The following is a 21346-nucleotide window of genomic DNA, read 5'->3' on the forward strand; positions in this document are numbered from 1 at the left end:
TTTCATTAGTGGTCATGGGCACCTCTTTGACAGCTTTCCATCAAAAGCTAATTTAACTGGACCGCTTGGCTCGCATGTCTCAGATGACTGAAAGCTATCCTGTGTCTGATAACAAGACATGAGTTTAGACCTTCCTCTCATTCATTCTTTGCAATAATTTGTGTCCTGTTTACTCTCCTGTGCTCTTCTTTTCCCCTCTCACTCCTCAACCTTCCAGAGGTCTCTTCCTCTTAAGAAAAGGGGGTTCTTCTTCCCCACGGTCGCCAGTCACTTGCTTAAAAAAAAGGCTTGCTGGGGTTCTCTCTTATATTGCGCAGCTGCACCTGCAAACGATTCTTTTTGTTAACTGTACAACCCAAATTCATTAAAGCATTGGAGTTTGCACTTTAATATTAAATTATGGATGAAATTTGGTCATTATTAAAGCTCCCTTCACTCCAAATCATTTACTACAGCAGCTGTTCTTTATTACATAGAGACAAATTGACAGTGTTCACTTCTTTTTCTTATATTACAGTATCTCAGGAATTAAATATGTATTTAAATTTCTTTACAGCTGCAGCTTGTATTTTTGCAGTTACACATCTTCACTGTCTTGTAACTAAAAATTTCCTCCCTGAAAATCGTTTCCGGGCCTTTATAGCCATCCCGTGTTTCTGTGACATTTCAGAACTGACACTTTGTTTAAAATAGCTGCAAACATGTTTTTCAACTGATTGGCTTAGAGGAAAAGGACCAGAGGATTTATTTAAAAAAAAGAAAATAAAAAAATGAGGTTACCATAGTGTTAGTCGTGTGTAAAAATATGTCACATTCCCCCCAGATCCACACCCATCTGACTACACCACTATTTACAGATTTTTTAACTTTAGGAATCTAAAGGTCTTCAATCAATCCAGAATATCAGAAATCAAAGACCAACCTCGCTTTCTGTAGTCTCCTTTTTAGTTCCAAATGTGTGAAATATATTGTGAGGATGTTTTTTTTAAAACATTTATTAAGAGGGAGAAAAGAAGAAATCAGCTCATATGAAGTCACATCACTAGAACACAGGCAAATAAGTGAGATCTGTGAATTTTTATTGTTTGTACAACCCACTGCATTTCTATTATACAGAAAATATCATTTGTGAGGAAGAGAACACAGAAAGCACACTAAAGCGGACATTTGACATACACTGGTTTAGAATCGGGAGGGGGTTAAATCCTTCACCTGATGTGAGCTTCATCGGGTACCAGGAAGTTTGGAAAAGCATTAGACTCTGTCATGTGAAGGTTTCAGAGGGACCTTTAATTAAACTGACACCCTCACAGATCACTGGTCTGGGTTTCTTATGAGTGTCCTCATTAACATGTTTTTTAAAACTCTGATTGGTCACAATTATTTTAAGCATTTCCCCAACAATGCCATCGTATTTATTGGTGGAGTAAAAAATAAACAAAAGAAGCAGCAAACCAAAGCCCTCCAAAAAAACAAAAAATTAAACCAAAAACCTGACGATATAGGTTTGAAGAGGTCCAAGTTAACCCTGTGCTTTTATGGAGGTGCAGGTAAGTCTGCAGAAAAAAAATAAATAAGTAACACATAAATAACTGGGAGTGGGTCGGCTGAAGTGCTTGATCTTGTAAAGACACAAGGACTGACTGGGAACAGTTTAGGGATAGTGGTTGTGATATTAGCAAGGAAAGAAAAAAAAGAGTGCCAGTCACTGTATCCACGAGCAGCATTAAAGCATGTGGTTTGTTGTTTTTGTTTGTTTTGTTTTTTTTTAAATACAGCATGAAATGTAACACCGTCTTTTGGGTCTTAAAATGAATATGTACTGTAATGAAGTACAACCAGACAAAGGACCCCCTCTCACAGTTAGATACACAGTAATCTGATGTTCAGTGCGTCCCACATGTTGCAGCTAAGCTAAGTTTCCCAGAATGCCCTAGATCAAATTCCTAGATAAAGGAAAAGATGTCAAACTTGGTGTTAAAGTGGGCATTTATATGAAGATGCTAGACCTGCTACGCAGCAAACCACATCCTCGTGGCCACCAGGGGGCAGACGAGCTAAACTTCAGGGGGAATAAATACGTGCATATGGCTTAACAACATTTGGATTTTGACCATCACTAAATGGACTAAATGGGCTTAGACATGCAATGCACGGCAGCTTTTAGCTGTTTAGGGTGAACTTTGGAATAACACTGGGACAATTTGGATGAAGCCAAACATTGCCATGCAGAGGTCAACACAATCCTAAAGCAATAAGGTGATTGCCCTCTACACTGCAAACGCACTAGCAGAGCATCAGCTTGCAGCGTATTATGTCACCGATTAGTGTGTCAAAGTGTGCGAGTGTGTCCCTCGTTTTTTTGTTATAACAGAATCTCTAACCGGTTATCAATGATTCACTGAAACATGGCTGCTTACAATAACTCTGTACTGATGAATTAAATTTTAACATCGGAGCAAACTGTTCCACGGTGAACATTAGCTTCACACTTGGCTCTACGTTTAACTCTTACAGGCATACAGACACATTAAATCAGCCAGAACTGTAAGATAATGCTGACGATGAAATAATCATTATACTTTATCCTCCTTATTCTTCACAATCTTCACCACGGTTCCCCCCCTCTGACAATCATCTTCCTCATTCTCAGTGCTGCATCTCCTTCATCCTGTTGAGGGCGGAGCCCGCCTGGAACCATTGGATCTGTGTCTCGTTGAAGCTGTGGTTGAGCTGCAGGGTCTCCTCAGTGCCGTCGCTGTGTTTTAAGACTGCGGTCAGAGGCTGCCAAGGATGGGGAAAAAGAAAAAAGGAGAAGACATGATTGTTAGCAAGAATATCAGTCGCGTTTATGACTGCTTTTTCAGTATTTCTTCACCCGCTCACCTTTCCTGGAGCGAAGCTTTTAAGTCCTCTGATGGAGATCTTGTCGTCGGGGCGGATCTTGTCATAGTCTGATGGGTTGCTGAAGGTCAGGGGGAGCAGGCCCTGCTTCTTGAGATTTGTTTCTGAGGATATGACAAAATCAGGTTGAGGTGCGAATTAAGTGACGCTACTATCTACGATTCCTCTGCTCATCTCGTGTTTGTGCAGTACCGTGGATTCTAGCGAAGCTCTTGACAATTATAGCTCTCCCTCCCAGATGCCTGGGCTCCAGTGCAGCATGCTCTCGGCTCGAGCCCTCACCGTAGTTGTCGTCACCAACCACAACCCAGGAAATGCCGTTGGCCTTCACGCAACATGACAGAAAGCATGTCAGAAGAGATTTCTGGTTTTAAATGAGACTCAGTGATTCCTTCTGGTCTTTACCTTGTAGTGACGAGCCACGTCAGGGACTCCTCCATACTCTCCTGTCAGGTGATTCTTGATCTTGTTGACAGCATCGTTCTCGCTGTTGACCGCACCGATCAGCATGTTGTTGGAAATGTTATCGAGGTGACCGCGGAACTTCAGCCAAGGTCCTGCGGCGCTGATGTGGTCTGTGGTGCATTTTCCCTTCACCTGCACAGATAGACAGACCCCAGTGTATAAACATTTTGACTCTGATCAGAATTTGAGGGCCAAATCTGACAGACCAATGCCCTTTCAGGACCCTCACCTTGATGAGGACCTGCATGTTCTCCAGATCGTTTCTGTGCCACTTGTCAAAGGGCTCCAACAGCTGCAGGCGGTTGCTCTGAGGGTTGACGTCCACCTTGAGGCTGCTGCCATCAGCAGGAGGGTGCTGGTAGGTGTCCTGGCCAGGGTCAAAGTCCCTGGATGGGAGTTCATCTCCATTTGGGGGCTCCAGTTTGAACTTCTCCCCGCTTGGGGTTGTAAGGTAATCTGTCTCAGGGTTGAAGTTTAATGTGCCAGCGATTGCAAGAGCAGTAACGATCTGATGGACGAGAGGAGAGGGGAAGCTTTAAGCTGTGAAAAGGAGGCTTGTGTGTAGTGTGGGCTGATTTGCTGTGGGTTTACCTCGGGGGAGGTAACAAACGCGTGCGTTGCGGGGTTAGCGTCGTTCCTGGCAGTGAAGTTTCTGTTGTAGGAGGTGACGATGGTGTTCTTCTCTCCCTTTTTCACATCGCGCCTGAAACAAACAAAAAGATTGCAGTTTTCCAAGTCAAGGCTCCACAGAGCAACAGCCACTCTAAAACCAAAGCCCACCGAACGGGAAGACAGAATGTCTTTAGCTAGCTAATAGAAGCAGTGTTTTAATATGTTAAGATTAGTGCTGTCAGCGTTAATCTCGTTAAAATGACGTTAATGCCATAACTGCATTAACACAGCAAATCTCATTTAGCAAGTTAGTGCGGATCGCCCCGTGCGTGGAGCTGGACGGCACTAACACATTAACGAGCTAACCGCGCTAACGCGTTGACGCCGTGCAGCCCCACGCACGGGGCAATCCACGCTAACTCGCTAACTGAGATTTGCTGCGTTAATGCGGTTATGGCATTAACGTCCTTTTAACGAGATTAACGCTGACGGCACTAGTTAAGACACATTTTTTTCGGTATGCAGTCAAAGCAGTCAAACACTTTGAGACAGCATCTACCTGTCCCACTGTCCAATGCAGGGTCCGCATGCATTTGCAAGGACCACACCTCCAACATCTCCAAGGATCTTTGACTGCAGGAAAACAAAAACAAACAAAAAAAAGGGTTAAATTTAGACTGCTTTAGACTGTTGTTACTGTAATGAAAGTGCAACTCTCCGCTGCTTCCATGTGCCGACACTCACATATCCATCTCTCTCAATGGTGGCACGAATCTGCTCTGAGCCGGGGGTGACTGTGAACTGTGCTTTACACTTCAGGCCTTTATCCAAAGCCTGTTTGGCCACAGAGGCGGCACGACCCATGTCCTCGTAGCTGGAGTTAGTGCAGCTGCCGATCAGACCTTTTAAACAAACAAAAAAAAAAAGCAACTTTATAACTTCATCTACTGTAAAAATCCCCCAATTCAAAACATGCGCATCTCCTTCTAAATAAGCAGGCACCTAAATGTAGCTTTATGTAACTGCTAAAGGAGCTCTGTAATTGTAATCTGAGCTCTGTAATTAGAAGTCCATAATCACATGAAGTACAAACAAAGCCCTGAAGCTTATTCATCAGTGGAGAGTTACGTACCAACTTTCACCTCAAGCGGCCAGCCGTTCTTTTGAGCCGCAGCACCGACTTCAGACACTGGGTGAGCCAGGTCAGGAGTGAAAGGTCCATTAATGTGGGGCTTCAGCTACACGAACAAACAGCACAATGCTGAATGGACCACACAAACTTCATCATTACGGGCGTGTATGCATCTCTCACTTGCACTCTTCTGATTTGTTACAGTCATGATCAGTTGTGTTGGTGCAGAAGGTAATTAGAGATATACTGAAAAGCTGTGACAGCACTCTGGGATATTACAGTCTGATAGTACCTCTGGGGCAGAAAAATGACAACAAAGCAGACCATTCTGTGATAATGTAACTTGACAGTAATACAGAAAAACAACAACAAAAAACATGTCTGAAAACTGTATTAAGCCTAAGAGGGTCAATTATTAAGCCTGTGGCCTCTTCGAGTGATGGGTAGGCACCAACTAGGTGAGCAGTTGTCTACTAGGCCTCAAATCAGCTAATACAAGTCAACAGTGTGTTTAGTGTCCAACATCATGATGGTCAAACTTCTTTAAATACATACAATTTACTTGGTGAAGTCACAGTGGCTATAGCCATCTTTTACATGCATTCTGTTTCAACTTAAAACGGGACGCACCTCGTCCAGATTGAGCTCGATGATCTGGTCATACTCGCAGCCTTGATCCGGTACCAACAAATCCGAGTATTCATCAGCCACAGCGGCGATCTCTGAGAACAGACACGTGGAGATGGAATCAATGAGTAGAGTTTAAAATGACACAACTCTGCAGGTTTCCATCACTCTCTAGGTGATTATGAATGTATTTAAAAAGGACGCCAACACATCAGCTGTGACCTCAGCACACACCTGCACGTCCAGTCTTCTTCAGGTAGGTCCTCATGCGGTGATTGTAAGGAAACACGGAGGTTGTTGCCCCGATTTCTGCTCCCATGTTGCAAATAGTGGCCATTCCTGCACACACAGACAGGCTGTAGTTAACCCTTGGGGTCACTTGGGACCATTTTTGGTCCCGAGGGTCACGAAAGGATGGATTTTTAAAAATGTGCTCCTGCACAAAAAATAATAATGGATCAAAATGAATGTTGGGAGACTTCCGGTTGAGCTTTGATGGAGTAGGACGCGAGTCTGGGAGCTCCCGCCGATTTCGATTAAATTGTTATTTATTCGCGCGTTTTGGCCGTATTTTCAGTCCTGTTTTGGTTTGTGGATTGTCTTGTTGAGAAGTTTTACTCGGGCCGGCGTAAAATGGCAGCAAAAAATGTTAAAACCCGCAGTACTATTCAGACACAACTGAGGCCTAGTTTGCAAACCGCGACCACACCCTCGAGTGAGCCGTCGTCTCCTGCAAAGCCCCCCACATGTCAAGCTAATCCTGATATTGAGGCTCTCAAGGTCGAGTTGCTGGCTTCGCTGAGGAAAGATATCGCCGACATCTTTAAAAAGGAACTTCAGGATACTCTGGGTGATGCTTTGTCTACCATTAAGTTCGACCTGCAGGCGGTGAAGACGCAGCTGGCGATCGATAAAGCTGCAAATGACGCTACCATGTCTGAGCTAAAAGGTACGGTGAAGGAGATGGAGCACGCACTTACTGTCTGCTCTGATGATATAGCTGAGATGAAAAACACTATCAAGGGTCTCACAGCTCATGTAGCCAAGCTGGAAAGTAAGTGTGAAGATTTGGAGTCCAGATCGCGGCGCAACAATGTTAGGATAGTGGGAGTACCGGAGGGCCCTGACACGTGCACCACTGCCGCCGTAGCTTCCTTGCTAAAAGAAGCATTTGATCTGGGGAAGGAGCCGCTTTTGGATCGTTCGCACAGGACCCTCCAACCCGCACCTAAGCCTGGCGACCGTCCACGAGCCATTGTATGCAGGTTTCATTACCACACTGACTGTGTCGACATTTTACGACGTGCTAGAGAACGCCGACAGATTAAAGTTGGAGATCGGACCATCTCAGTCTTCCCCGACTACACCGCCAGGGTGGCACGGGCTCGTGCTGCATTCAACACGGTCAGGCAGCAACTCCGTGGCATTGACGGTGTTCGGTATGGCCTGCTTCATCCAGCGCGACTCCGCATCACATATAAGGGTGTCGAGAAGGACTTTGTTTCGGCAGAGGAGGCCAGTGATTATGTCAAAACTTTGATTTCTGGGTGAGCCTCGTTAGCGCCTCAGTTTGACACTGTAATGCTGCTAAGGGTTCACGCTCTCCTTAGGTTTAACGCCACCTGTGCATTGTTTTCTTAGGCCATTGTGCTGGTTATTGTACTGTTGGTGTGCTGGTTCCTTTTATTTTCATTGTTATTTATTGAAACTGGATCATATAATATACTCTTGAACTTCGGACCAGTCCGGCACAATCTTCTCCAAGCTTGCTGCATTGATTTGCATAGGACTGAGTTGTTTTTCGTTTCTGTTAAATTTTTATTTATTTATTTTTTTGTTTGGTTGTTTTTGTTTTAATTGTTTATCTATTTATGTATGTTGTTTTTGTTTTGTTTTTTTAAATTTTATGCACTTTCGGTGATTTGTTGGAAAGTTCTCCTTCTGAGGAAGTCATATTTTGTACTGTGAGATCTTTTTTTGGTTGGTTGGTTTCCTTTTTATTTTTTCCCTTTTTTAAAAAAAACATGTTTACTGTTACGCGCACACTGTTATGCTGTAGAGAAGTTGGTGAGAGGTTATTTTTCCCTCTCTCGCTTTTATTTTTATTTAGACAACAATTAGTCCAGTCACTTCGGTGAATCATTTTTGCTACTTTGGGGGTACACTGCTGTCTCCTTTGTTCTGTTCTGTGGAGACTTGGGGGTGTATTTGTGTTCAGGGTTGGGTTGGGGGGGGGGCTGTCCCATTTCGGCTCTTCATGGCCACTGGCATTTTGGTTTGGTCTTTTTCCTCTTCCTTTTTGTAAATGGTTAATGGAAATATAGACCCCAGCATTGCTGGGTCAGGTATGCCTCTTAGATTCATTAGTTGGAATATCAGAGGTATGGGTAACCCTGTTAAGAGATCTAAGGTTTTTACTCACTTGAAACTTCTAAATTCTGACATAGCATTTTTACAGGAGACTCATCTTCGCATTAAGGATCATTATAGGTTATATTGCCCTTGGGTAGGTCAGGTCTTTCACTCAAATTTTAATTCGAAGGCTAGAGGAGTGGCCATTCTCATTAATAAGAAAGTTCAATTCACTTTGACCAATGTTGTCGCTGATAGGAACGGTAGATACATCATTGTTGCTGGTACCCTAATGCAGAAAAAGGTTTTGTTGGTAAATGTATATGCCCCGAATTTTGATGATGCTGAATTCGCTAATAGATTGCTGAGTAACATCCCCTTTCTGAATACACATTTGCTTATCCTTGGTGGTGATCTGAATTGTGTTTTTGATCCAATTTTGGATCGATCTAGTCCTCGTAATTTGACTCTATCATCTATGTCTAAAACATTCTCAGATTTTATGAAACAGAATGATCTTGTTGATCCATGGAGATTTCGCAACCCTTCAATCAAAAAATTTTCCATTCTTCTCTCAGGTCCACCAGTCTTATTCCAGGATTGATTATTTTTTCATCGACAGAACTCTTAATTCATGTGTTAATTCTTCCGACTATTCTGGTATTGTAATATCTGATCATTCTCCTCTGCTATTGGATGTTCATCTTTCTACCCATAAACGTAGCCCTCCACTTTGGAGATTTAACTCTCTCCTTCTGGCGGATAAAGAATTTTGTGAATTTATTTCAGGCTCTATTGAGGAGTTCTTGTCCTTCAATCAGGATGATTCTGTCTCATATTCTCTGCTATGGGAGACTCTTAAATGCTACGTGAGAGGTCAAGTTATTTCTTACTCTGTCCGTGCTAATAAAAAGATTAATGCCAGGCTTAAAGAACTTATAGCTGCAATTAGTAACCTTGATCAAAGTTATACACTGAACCCTTCTCCAGAATTACTGAAGCAGCGCCTTGATTTGCAAGCAGAATTTGATCTTATGTCAACCAAAGAGGCTGAGCACTTATTACTACGCAGTCGTGGCTCATATTACGAATATGGTGACAAGGCTAGTCGCTTGTTGGCACATCAGTTACGACGTCAGGCCTCCTCGCGTGTGATCCCCATTATTAAACACTCTGATGACAATATTACTACAGATCCCTTGGAAATTAATTCTACCTTTAAAACATTTTACTCTTTGTTGTACAGGTCCGAATTTCCCACGGATAAAGCTAAAATGAATGCATTTCTTCATAATCTTTCAAACCCTGTTATTGGTGCTAATGATGCGGGGCAATTGGACTCCCCATTATCTGTTGAAGAAGTATTAAAAGCTATTACAGCTATGCAGTCTAATAAAGCCCCGGGCCCGGATGGGTTTCCAATTGAATTCTATAAAACATTTATTGGTAAATTGGCACCATTGCTTTTGTCTGTGTTTAACGAATCCTTGGAAACCGGTTCATTACCACCTACTTTCACACAAGCAACCATAGTGCTCCTTCTCAAAAATGACAAGGACCCAACCTCCTGTGGTTCCTACAGGCCATTATCTCTGCTTAATGCCGATGCAAAGGTATTGGCTAAAGTAATTTCATCTCGCCTTGAGGATGTGCTTCCTCGAATTATATCTGAAGAGCAGAATGGCTTTATAAAGGGACGGCAATTGTTTTTTAATACCCGTACACTCTTTAATGTTATTTACTCAAAGCGTCTATCTGAACTTCCTGAACTTGTGATTTCTTTAGATGCTGAAAGGCTTTCGATAGGGTGGAGTGGGAGTACTTGTTTGCAGTTTTAGAGAAATTTGGTTTTGGTGATAAATTTATTTCCTGGATTCGGCTTCTTTATTCGTCCCCTAAAGCCAGTGTTCATACTAATGATATTTACTCTGATTATTTTGCGCTGGGTCGTGGTTGTCGTCAAGGTTGCCCTTTGTCTCCCTTACTCTTTGCCATTGCCATCGAGCCTCTGTCTATTACATTGCGATCTTCTTCTGTATTCAGGGGAATCATCCGTAATGGAATTACACATAAAGTATCATTGTATGCGGATGACTTGTTATTATATATGACTGACCCCGCATGCTCCATCCCTGCTGTTTTAAGTATTCTGGAGAACTTCAGTTCGTTTTCAGGTTATAAATTGAATTTGGGGAAAAGTGAGTGTTTTCCTGTTAATACGGCAGCACGTCAACTTCAACAGTCCGATCTACCCTTTCGTCTCAGTCCGTCTGGGTTTAAGTACTTAGGGATTAACGTGACTCGCTCTCTAGCTGGCCTTAAATCAGCAAATTTGTCTCCTCTTATATCTAGGGTCACATCTGATATTCAAAGATGGGGTAATCTCCCCCTTTCTTTAATCGGTAAGATTAACGTTGTTAAAATGAACATCTTACCAAAATTTTTATTTTTATTTCAGTCAATTCCCTTATTTTTGCCGAAACATTTTTTTGTTTCACTGGACAAGATTATTGGTTCTTTCATTTGGGGAGGGAAGCCACCTAGGGTCTCTAAAACTTTGCTGCAGCGATGCAGATTTAGTGGAGGACTTGCATTACCTAATTTTTTAGTCTATTACTGGGCCGCTCACATCCATAAACTTTGCTACTGGCTAAAATCTTCTGGTTCCTCGTGGTGTAAATTGGAGCTATCATCATGTAAGGGCTCTTCTTTACTGGCTTTGCTCTATTCCTCTTTACCCGTGAGACCCTCTCTGTACACTGATAATCAGGTGGTTCTTAACACACTCAAAATCTGGTTTCAGTTTAGACGTCACTTTAATTTTGTAATGCCGTCTTCCTCGGGTCCTCTAAGCGAAAACCATTTGTTTCCCCCTTCACTTTTGGACTCGACATTTTCAGTGTGGTGTGACAAGGGTATAAAACAGTTCAAACATTTATATGTGGATGGTGTTTTCGATAGTTTTCCCAACTTGTCTTCTCGTTACAATCTCCCTGTTACCCATTTGTTTCGCTATTTTCAAATTCGAAATTTTGTTGCCAAGTGTTTCCCAAATTTCCCCTCTTTACCTCCAGAACAGCAGTGGGAAACTACGTTATCATTTGTTCCTCATCACAGAGGAACCATTTCGAAACTCTATGATGCTATTCTGTCTTTTAGTAACCACTCTAATGTTAAGCTTAAGCGTACATGGGAAGAAGAACTGGGATTTCGAATACATGAGGAGTCTTGGGAACGGGCTATAACGAGGATACGATCTTCCACCTCCTGTGCTCGTCTTGGACTTATTCAATTTAAGGTCATACACAGGGTGCATTTCTCTAAGTCTAGACTTTCTGAATTGTATCCAGAAGTGGAAAATAAATGTGATAAATGCCATGGTTCTCCTTGTCACCTTAGCCACATGTTTTTTCTGTGCCCTGAGCTACAAGGTTTCTGGACAAGGTATTTTGCTATTGTGTCAACTGTTCTTGGGGTAACTCTTCATCCTTGTCCTCTGATTGCTGTGTTTGGGATTCCTGCTCGCTCACTTACACTTGATTCCACACAAAGGGATATTATAGCCTTCACATCCCTATTAGCGAGACGTCTAATATTGTTGCATTGGAAGTCTGCTAAGTATCCTACTATTTCCCGGTGGCTTAAAGATGTCATGTTTTTTTTAAAACTTGAAAAAATTAAATATACGTTGAGAGGTTGCACAGCCAAATTTTTTCACAAGTGGCAACCCTTTATCTCTTATTTTGCTAGTCTAGAGGTATTGCCTGTTTAAATCTACTTTTGTTACTGTTATATTCCTCTAATATGTTTGATGGTTGTGTTGATCTGTGTGGGACTGGGGGGGGGGGGGCGCGTTGTGTTTTGTTTTTTTTGTTGTTTTTTTCATATATATATATATATATATATATACACACACACACACACATATATATACACACACACACACACATATATACACACACACACACACACATATATATACACACACACACACACACATACATACATATATATATATATATATATATATATATATATATATATATATATATATATATATATATATATATATATATATATTAATTTACTTAGGAAAATTAAGAAAGGTTGATTGTATTTCGGTAACTGCAAGTACTGTTTTCTTTTTTCAATAAAAATATTTTCAAAAAAAAAAAAAAAGAATGTTGGTGCCAATCTTTGGACCATCTAAAGGCCTAATTATAATAACTATCAAATATTACTTCAAATGTTTTTTATGGAAAATATTTAAGTTTTTAGTTTTTTTCTGTTAAAAAACAGGGCGCTCATGTACCCAAACTGGGATTTAAAGGGTTAAAACAATGAAAATATAATTAAAACTTGATATGGATATTTTAAGAAGAAGTAGTTTTAAAAGACTGACTCATTTAAAGTGGAAAAAAATATTGATATATAATATTTTAGAGCACTTTTTGGGGCGGATCATGAAAGGATGGATTTTTGAAGTGCTCACAAGGGTTAAGCAAGTCATTCCGATCCTGCTGTTTCTTGGTGTTCGGTACAGGAAGTTGTACTGTATGAACACTTTCAAGCTCATAAGCTTTTGATTACTAACCCGTGCAGGAAATGGAGTCGACTCCTGGTCCATGGTACTCTATGATGGCTCCAGTGCCTCCCTTTACAGTCAGGATGCCGGCCACCTTCAAGATGACATCCTTAGGAGACGTCCAGCCGGACAGGGTGCCTGTCAGCTTCACGCCAATCACCTTAGAGGAAGACAGAACGTTAATGAAATGACAAAAAAAGAGGAAAAAAAAAGAGCAAGATGAACTTTGCAATCCGCTAACCTTGGGACACTTGAGCTCCCAGGGGATTCCCGCCATGACATCTACAGCGTCAGCTCCACCCACTCCAATGCAGATGCTACCAAGCCCACCACCGTTTGGCGTGTGGGAATCTGTGCCAATAAGCATTACTCCTGGATAGGCATAGTTCTCTAGGATGATCTGTTAATACACAAAAAGCATTGTTATAGCCCAATAATCACAGCTGTCATAGTCTGACTGAAGCTCTGTTTGCACGTTTAGTAAAAAATACCTGATGGATAATTCCAGAGCCAGGTTTCCAGAAGCCAACGCCATATTTTGCCCCAGCACTGGACAGGAAGTTGTAAACCTCGTGATTCACGTCCTATGAAGAGAGTCGCGTCTACAGCTCAGTTTCAGGTTATATTTTAATGAGAAGAAGTCGCCACAGTGTGGAAATGGACATGGCTTACCTTTGCTCTGGCTAAATCCTCGGGTCCTCCAACCTGAGCCTCAATCAAGTGATCGCAGTGGATGGTGGAAGGCACAGCCACTTTTGGCAGCCCGCTGCTGATGAACTGGAGCATCGCCATCTGAGCAGTAGCATCCTGCATGGCCACGCGGTCAGGACGCAGGCGCAGGTAGGTGCGGCCGCGATCGATCTCCTGGTTGTGGGGGTCATCGAGGTGACCGTACACAATCTTCTCTGACAGGGTGAGGGGACGGTTGAGCCTGGAGGAAAAAATAAATAAATAAAAATATTCGGGAGATTGTAAGATCCAACAGAAGAAGATTCAGTGAGGAAAATGTAATGAGTAGATGCGTGACAGAACTACAATCTCCCAAATCACAGATAACACATTAAAAAAAGGGACCTGGAGGGAGGATTGTGTAGTTGATGATAACAAATGGCACTACAACTATGACGAGAAACTGTTAAAGGGAAAACAAACACTACAGTCCAAGCATTCAAACAGATAAGCCGAGTGTTGCAGGAAACATTGATGTGTGCCAGAGCAAATATAGAGCAGATCAGGGTAGTGCTGACCTTTTTCGCACAATGTCAATGTTGGACTGGAGCTTCTCGTAGCTGATGAAGGAAGTGGGCTCAAAGCGGCTCATGGACACTTTGGCCTTCGCTCTGTACGCTGTGGAGATGTGCAGGCGCCGTGCACCATGGCCCAGGGCCAGCTGGAGACATAAAAACAAACACAGTGTTAGCAGAACAACAAAGCAGAGAAGGACCATTCCTCGACACAAATCTGGATTTACTTGAGTGTAAATATTTTTAGCACTTTGGTCGTCTTTTGAAAATCATTGTGAGGCACAGCTGGAAGAGCAGGATTAGTAACAGCTAAGCTCAAAACCATCCAGAATGGGAAGTTAACTTAGGAATGCTATTTTGCTCCCAGTTCTCAAGCGTCACATGTGAGAGTCACCGCCCCTCCCCAGAAGACTTGCCAAAAATACTTTGTCAACCTTTGGAAAGAGTGTCAAACGTCCCCTCAAAAATTTGAAGCTCTTTAATGTGAGTACAGTAATTCAATAAAACCATAAAATGTGTGTGAGAGACTTGATTTACAAGGTTGAGTGTTTATTATTGCTTCTCTCTCGCTTTAAGCCGCATGTGACTTCTAATAAACGTCAGTGACAGTTCAATGCGGGTTCATATAATGGGAGTTTTGACACCTGTTGGTCTCTTTGGCCAACAAGAAAACCTGCGGTTACTGCATGTATTACACAAATCACTCGGCTTTAAAGCTAGCTGAATAAATATGTTTGCTTTGGGCCTAGAATATGTTCTGTTATTTCATATCTACTTCCCTGTCTTGCAGGCTGCTTCTCTGTGCGTATGCGGGGAGCTCTAACCTTGCGGTTAACCTTGCTGTTAAAACCAAAACTTGTCAATTACAGCCGAGCCATCCACGGTCATTAGACAGCTCCGAACAGCCACTGTAACGCCCGGTAAACGGAGTCACTATAGTCGTGATTTATTAAGCCTGAGTCAAACTAGCTAGATGCGTTCAGAGCAGCCGGGACACGATGACCTGGACAACTAAGCAGTGCTAGTGTCTCAGCTTATCTCTCCACTTCAGCCTCTCGGTGCTTGAACTGGGTCAGCACAGCATTCAGTCAGATTTATTAAATCTCATAAAGAAGGTGGCATCCGCCTCGGCTGGACAAATGCGATGAAATTAGTCAATTTGTCTCTTACCTGGAGCCGAGCGACCGTGAGACAGTAAGTTGCCATTTTGTTCACTGACAAAGATGTGAGGGTCGGTGATGACGTAACACAATTGTAAGGCGGCCTTCTTCTTCTTCTTCTTCTTTGGAGTTTAACGTCCAGCTGTGACACGAAGCGTGCTGCCGCTTAGTGGAGAAAAAAAATTAAACAAGTCATGCAGTAGAGGTCTAAGCTGTGCTGCTTTATAGAGAGAAGAGGCTTTTTCCTGGTAACGCTTACAAACAAGCCATCTTTGTTAAGTCTACTTGTACTGTCGTGAACTTTAACACTAGCTGAAGCTAGTCTGAGTGTCAAAATTCGTGTGTGCCAGGCAGGATGTGGACACAAATGCACGACTTGAGACAGAACATCAGCTCAAAGGACAGCTTTAACGCTCAACTTTCAGAAAGACAAAAATACAAGGAGTGGCTGATCAGAAGCAAAAAATAAAAAAAAAATAGAAATCTCAAGGAACCGTGAAATAAGGAAACACACAACCATCCAGGGAGGGCATGACAAAGGACAAACGGGAGACTGACACAATAAAAACACATCAGGTAACGGGAAACACAAGTGCATCTAATGAGGAAAAGAAGACAGGGAAGGTAAAACAAAATACCAAATGCACTGGACAAAGGTTGCCAAAATGAAACAGGAAATAACTAAAATCGGGTAACATCACCGACAGAGGCTTGACAACACACAGGGAACAGCGGGGCCCGTGGTAAACTGAAGTAACAGTAACTGAAACAAAAGCACGAAGCAGGAAAAACACAACGACTAAGAAACAACTTGATGATAACGAAACAGAGAGCATCCTTCTGAATTCACATGACTGCTTCAGTAAGGGTGAACTTTTTTTTCACCTGACTTCGTATTAGATCATGGACTCATAGCTGTGGTGGTTTTCATTCACATGTAAACCACTTCACTGTTGCAGCTGGAGATTATTTGAATAACTGAATTGAACTGGTCAAATTGCCCCCAATTTTCTATGTTATGGACTCGGGTGGTGCTGCCGATCTCAGCAGCTGGGCAAGAAGGTGAACGGCGGATGGCATAAGCTGGGTCGTGACTGGACTGAAATGTCGACTCAGGTAGAGGATGAGGATGATATGGGTATAGAGGACTGAACGGAGTTAGGAAAGGACGAGGACGAGGTAGTAAGTGGGGAGAGGATGAAAATTTGGTTGGAATGCCAAATTAGAAACGGGCGATAGCAGAAGTTCAGATGAAGGGAGTGCTGTAGTTTGGAAGAAGATAGTAAGAGAGGAATTCAAAATAATACTGAAGTTTAGGAAGGAGGATGAGAACATGCAGTTAAGTCCAAGTGCAGTATCGAGGGAACTGAAAAAGAAGATGTCCAAGGGGATGTCCAACAAGCAAGAATCCTAAGAGACAGGAACTTGTTAATAGCAGGTAAGAGGGAGGAGGGAAAAAATAATAATGCTATTAATCACTGCCATGACTTCATACTGGAATGTCTTTAGAGAGGAGCTGTCAAGTTGTTTGGCTCATTGTTCAAGGGCTGATGTGAGTACACTTTGCGAATGATAATTTGTCTTTCCCAGACACAACTCATATGACTAGGTGCTGGGGTGTTGATGAGAAACTCGCTGTCCAGTTTTCAAAGTTCTGCTTGATGTCTTTCTTTAAATTCTTCAGTAAATCATTGCTCGTGCTGACATAGTTTGTGCCTCGATTGCATCTTATCTGGAGAACTGTACCTCTGATGGCTATGAATGCACGTAAGGAGTTGATGAAGGAATCTGGAGAGCAATCGTCAAGCATCTCAAGATGCGCTGCTCTGGAGCACATGCAGGTGATTAGCAAGCCATAACGCTTTAAGGCAGTGTTGGAAAATAATGGTTGCCACACGAAATATTGCTATTTTGGGGGACAGTTTGGACATTTTCACCTAGGTGTGTACTCACTTTTGTTGCCAGCGGTCTAGATGTTGAGTATGTTGTATGTTGAGTTATTTTGAGGCGACAGCAAATTTACACTGTTATTAGAGCTGTACACTGACTACTTTACATGGCATCAATGTGTCATATCTTAAATTTTTTCGATCGTGGCTCAAGAGTTGGCAGTTCGTCTTGTAATCGGAAGGTTGCTGGTTTGAGCCCTGGCTTGGACAGTCTCGGTTGTTGTGTCCTACTTCACCTGTTGCCTACTGGTGGTGGTCAGAGGGTCCGGTGACGCCAGTGTCTGGCAACCTCGCCTCTGTCAGTGCGCCCCAGGGCACCTGTTGCTACAATGTAGCTTGCCATCACCAGTGTGTGGATGTGTGTGTGTGTGAATGGGTGGATGACTGAATGTAGTGTAAAGCGCTTTGGGGTCCTTAGGGACCAAGTAAAGTACTATACAAATACAGGCCATTTACCATTTAACATATTTTCCCATGAAAAGATCACCCCACAATGGAAACAATTAAACCTTGTTGGCAGAAGGAGGTGAAGGAGTCAAAGAGTTTTGGATGGACAGCAACCCGGAAAACAATAGAAATCCAAATAGATCAAATTAATATTAGGCTGCTAAAGGAGATCAAGTTTAACTGTCAGTATTAGCAAAGCTGAAATGAAGAGTACGATAAAAGAGATAATGTGGGAAATAGGGCAAAAAGCTGTGGGAGGAGGAGAGGACAGGGAGATGGTTTTATTCCATTCAAAGGAAAACAAGAAACATGAGAAGCACAGGGAGGACCAGGAGAGAGGAGACAATAATATCTTGATTCAGATTTGGCCACACTGGATTAAACAGTACACTGTTCATTATAGGGCAACGTCAAACAGGGAAATGTAATCGCAGTGGAATAAATTAAACCAAAATCAAAATTATCAGGAAGAAAGAGCACAACTGATTCAAAATCTGGTGGGGATTAAGCTAGATATAAAGGATTTATTGCAAAGGAATTCTAGATATGAACGTTTTATGGCTTTGTTTCAGTTTCTAAAAGAAACTCATTTGTATGAATGGATATATATATCCTGTAGTATTTATTTATTTTATTTATTTTCCGATTATTTGATATGAGCGAATTCCGGCCCACACTCCAAGCCAGTTGGTGGCGGTAATGCACCACATCGTTGTTTGCCAACTGCCAAAAAACGACAAAGAAGAAGAAGAACCAGCTGCAGCAGCAGAAGAAGAAGAAAAAGAAAGAGAAGCGTTTTACCTACGTAAATCGAAGATGGCTAAACATCATCCAGATTTGATCTTCTGTCGAAAACAAGCTGGTGTTGGTAAGTTTGGACTCATTTTACGTTTCAGTATTCGGCACAGTGGATTTTGCTGCAGTCTGGAAGTCCCTTGTTGTTGTTTTGTAGGTCATAGCGTTAGCATCCATGCTAACATGGCGTGGATTTCATTGAAAATGTGTTAGCCTGGAAGTGTCTGCAGGTCTGTGGGCTCTGGTGGCTAGAAGGGTATCGTAACTAGAAGAAAGTGGGGTTTGTTTTTTTGTGTGAATTCCTGTCACATTGACTGACTTTGTTTCGTTTCTATCCCGCAGCAATCGGGAGACTCTGCGAGAAATGTAAGTGTTTTATCTGTGAGGAATATCTGGAACAACTAACGGCATGTATTTTAAACTAGTGTTAAAGTCTGTTTATGTCATATTTTTGTTTAATTTATTTAACTTCAAGTTTAATCACCTAATTGTATTTTTATAACCACGTTCATAACAATCAGTATTTAATCTGTGTGGTTTTTTTTTTATTTATTACACCAGTAATATTTACTTTTTTAATGTATGTTAATTATTTTTTTTGATATAAAAGAAAAGACAAAACAGACACAAAAACAATCCCCCCCCCCCAAAACAAAAAAACCAATAAAACAAAACAGACAACACAACAACAAGGGCAAAAACACACATATAATGCAAAAGATTACACTGCAACAACAAAAATACTACTTCAACACTGACAATAAACAGAAATAAAACGCTATGGTGGTAGACTGAATTATTTGCGATTGATCAAAGAGAGCTTTGTTTTAATACATGATCTAAAAATGGCTGCCACACAACAAAGAAATTACTAAGATTGTCCGCTAATGTGTTCCTAATCCTCTCCATGTGCAGTAGAGCAGTCAGTTCTATTAGCCACATTTTGAATTGAGGTACAATATCCGACTTCCAGAGAGTCAAGATAATTTTCTTAGCAATTACTATTCCGAACAAAACTGTAGTTTGTGCAGCAGAGCTGAGGTGTAAAAGGGAAGAGGAAGATCCAAACAATGCCGTTATTGAGTCCGGATCTAATGTGCAATTGTAGATATCAGAAAAACATTTAAAAATGTCCAACCAATAGTTATGCAGTTTGGGGCAAGTCCAAAATAAATGAGTGAGAGCCTTCTCCAAGTTTACAACGATCACATATCGGACTGATAGAAGGAAAAATCATATGCAGTTTAGTTTTTGAGTAATGAAGTCTGAGAATTACTTTGAATTGAATTAACTGATGCCTTGCATTTATAGAGCAAGAATGAATCTTACTCAGACTCCTCTCCCACACCTCATCTCCAATTTGCAAACCAAGCTCCTCCTCCCATGCCATCTTCAAAAAGTCATATTTAAAATTTAAATACTCTGAAAAAGCTTTCACAAAACCAGAAACCAACTTTTTAGAATCCGGGGAGCTCAGAAGGAGTGTAAAAATTGACCCCTCTCCCGGAAGAGATGGAAAATTAAGAAACTATGTTCGTCAGAGTATTCTTATCTGTAAATAATGAAAAAAATGTGACGCAGGGCGAGAGAACTTGTTCTGCAACTGAGTAAATGATGCAAATTGCCTGTCAATATATAAGTCTTTGAGAGTAATAATACCTTTCTGTGTCCAGACCTCAAAAGAGGCGACTAAACATGAGGGTGGAAATGCATGATTACAATATATCGGTGTATGGATCGAAGTGTCTGGTAGAGCACAACCTTTTTTGATCTGACTAAAGATTTTAACGCAGTTCGAAACTATAAAATGATTGACCTTGGTTCGCTGATTAGAGGACGAAGAAAGAAGAGCAGGGAGGGAACTATTCTCAACCCCACCACTCTCTATGACCACCCAGGGGGTGTATTGGCAGACATGACCTTTTTGCTTTTGAAAATAAGTCAGAGTATAGATGTTAATCTCTAGTTTTAATCATTGATTTTATTGCTGTTGTTTTATTTGTAAACTCTACAGTCAACATAGTCACTATATCTGTAAATTCCTATTGTCTCAGCTATTTAGTCCAAAAAACCCCAAAATGCACAAACAAGTCTAAACTCAAATTCCTCCGGTGTAAGTTTAAACCTTTCTTCTTCCTCTCTTCTCTGTCCAGGTGATGGAAAGTGTGTCATCTGTGATTCCTACGTCAGACCCTGCACACTGGTGCGTATTTGCGATGAGTGTAACTACGGCTCCTATCAGGGGCGCTGCGTCATATGTGGGGGGCCTGGTGTGTCCGACGCCTACTACTGCAAAGAATGCACCATCCAGGAGAAAGATGTGAGTTTCCCGCTCCTCTCTTCACTTTGACACCGGATACTGAAGCAGCAAAATATCCAAGAGACTTGTTCTTTAAGATAAAAAATGTCTTTCTCTTCTCTCTCCAGCGAGATGGATGTCCTAAGATTGTAAACCTGGGCAGCTCCAAAACAGATCTGTTCTATGAACGAAAGAAGTACGGCTTCAAGAAGAGGTGAACGCGACCACGACGACCCAGTGCAACGTTTAGTCTTTCAGATTTTCTTTAAAACTCACAAAAAAACTTTTGTTTGATTTGTCAATAAAACTCAATTTTGTACTTTTTTTCTATGACTGCTTTGTTAGCGTTCAAGGTTTTTAAATAATCAGTGAACACGTCACAAAAATGGGCAATTAAAGAGCTGGAAAGACCTGAGCTGTTACCATTAATGGTATAAATACTCCCACTTTCTGTGGACCGCTGAACACAGGGGGCAAGAGCCAAAATGAAATAACATTTTCATTGTAAAAAAATATCGTTTTTCTTTTTTGTTTTTTTTTTTAAACGTAAATCTGTTTTTAGTAATCATTTAAAAAGGTACAGATGGGTGGCGAATAAAAGAAACCCCCTTTGACCCTTGACCCCTTTCAGTGAGGGGCTTCAGTCTCTCTTATATTGTGGTTTGGGTCCATGTACAGCTGAGGAGTATTAGTTACCTTACACGAAAGCAATGATTGCGATGATTTCCTGTTTCTTATACTCTGATTATGCGTGCATACATGAAACTCCACTAAA

The 21346-nt window shown here is 41.6% G+C and overlaps 2 protein-coding genes across 2 annotated transcripts; one reads left to right on the forward strand and one right to left on the reverse strand.

Moving 5' to 3' along the window:
- Positions 1 to 1058: 1058 nt before the first annotated feature.
- aco2 (aconitase 2, mitochondrial) lies at positions 1059 to 15241 on the reverse strand. The gene is made up of 17 exons (XM_004557576.5): positions 15092 to 15241; positions 13925 to 14067; positions 13350 to 13608; positions 13169 to 13261; positions 12919 to 13077; positions 12687 to 12837; positions 5975 to 6079; positions 5744 to 5835; positions 5114 to 5219; positions 4726 to 4883; positions 4541 to 4614; positions 3961 to 4072; positions 3599 to 3877; positions 3310 to 3501; positions 3097 to 3229; positions 2887 to 3008; positions 1059 to 2784 (listed from the first exon to the last, which is right to left on the reverse strand). The coding sequence occupies exons 1-17, from the start codon at positions 15125 to 15127 to the stop codon at positions 2650 to 2652; spliced, it is 2349 nt and encodes a 782-aa protein (XP_004557633.1). The 5' UTR covers positions 15128 to 15241; the 3' UTR covers positions 1059 to 2649.
- A 2947-nt stretch (positions 15242 to 18188) lies between these two features.
- phf5a (PHD finger protein 5A) lies at positions 18189 to 20895 on the forward strand. Its single transcript, XM_004557577.6, has 4 exons — positions 18189 to 18345; positions 18615 to 18638; positions 20426 to 20592; positions 20700 to 20895. Exons 1-4 carry the CDS (start codon positions 18294 to 18296, stop codon positions 20787 to 20789), a joined length of 333 nt encoding a protein of 110 aa, XP_004557634.2. The 5' UTR covers positions 18189 to 18293; the 3' UTR covers positions 20790 to 20895.
- The last annotated feature ends 451 nt before the right edge of the window (positions 20896 to 21346 follow it).

Source organism: Maylandia zebra, linkage group LG8 (assembly GCF_041146795.1).
Source record: "Maylandia zebra isolate NMK-2024a linkage group LG8, Mzebra_GT3a, whole genome shotgun sequence".
Lineage (NCBI taxonomy): Eukaryota > Metazoa > Chordata > Actinopteri > Cichliformes > Cichlidae > Maylandia > Maylandia zebra.

Excerpts from the sequence above, each read along its gene's own strand:
- aco2 (XM_004557576.5), bottom strand. The coding sequence starts at position 15,127 with ATGGCAACTTACTGTCTCACGGTCGCTCGGCTCCAG. Across the intron at positions 13,262-13,349 it reads AGGATTTAGCCAGAGCAAAG|GACGTGAATCACGAGGTTTA; the intron begins GTAAGCCATGTC and ends CTCTCTTCATAG. Across the intron at positions 13,078-13,168 it reads GCTCTGGAATTATCCATCAG|ATCATCCTAGAGAACTATGC; the intron begins GTATTTTTTACT and ends GTGTATTAACAG.
- phf5a (XM_004557577.6), top strand. The coding sequence starts at position 18,294 with ATGGCTAAACATCATCCAGATTTGATCTTCTGTCGAAAACAAGCTGGT. Across the intron at positions 18,346-18,614 it reads TCGAAAACAAGCTGGTGTTG|CAATCGGGAGACTCTGCGAG; the intron begins GTAAGTTTGGAC and ends TCTATCCCGCAG. Across the intron at positions 20,593-20,699 it reads GCACCATCCAGGAGAAAGAT|CGAGATGGATGTCCTAAGAT; the intron begins GTGAGTTTCCCG and ends TTCTCTCTCCAG.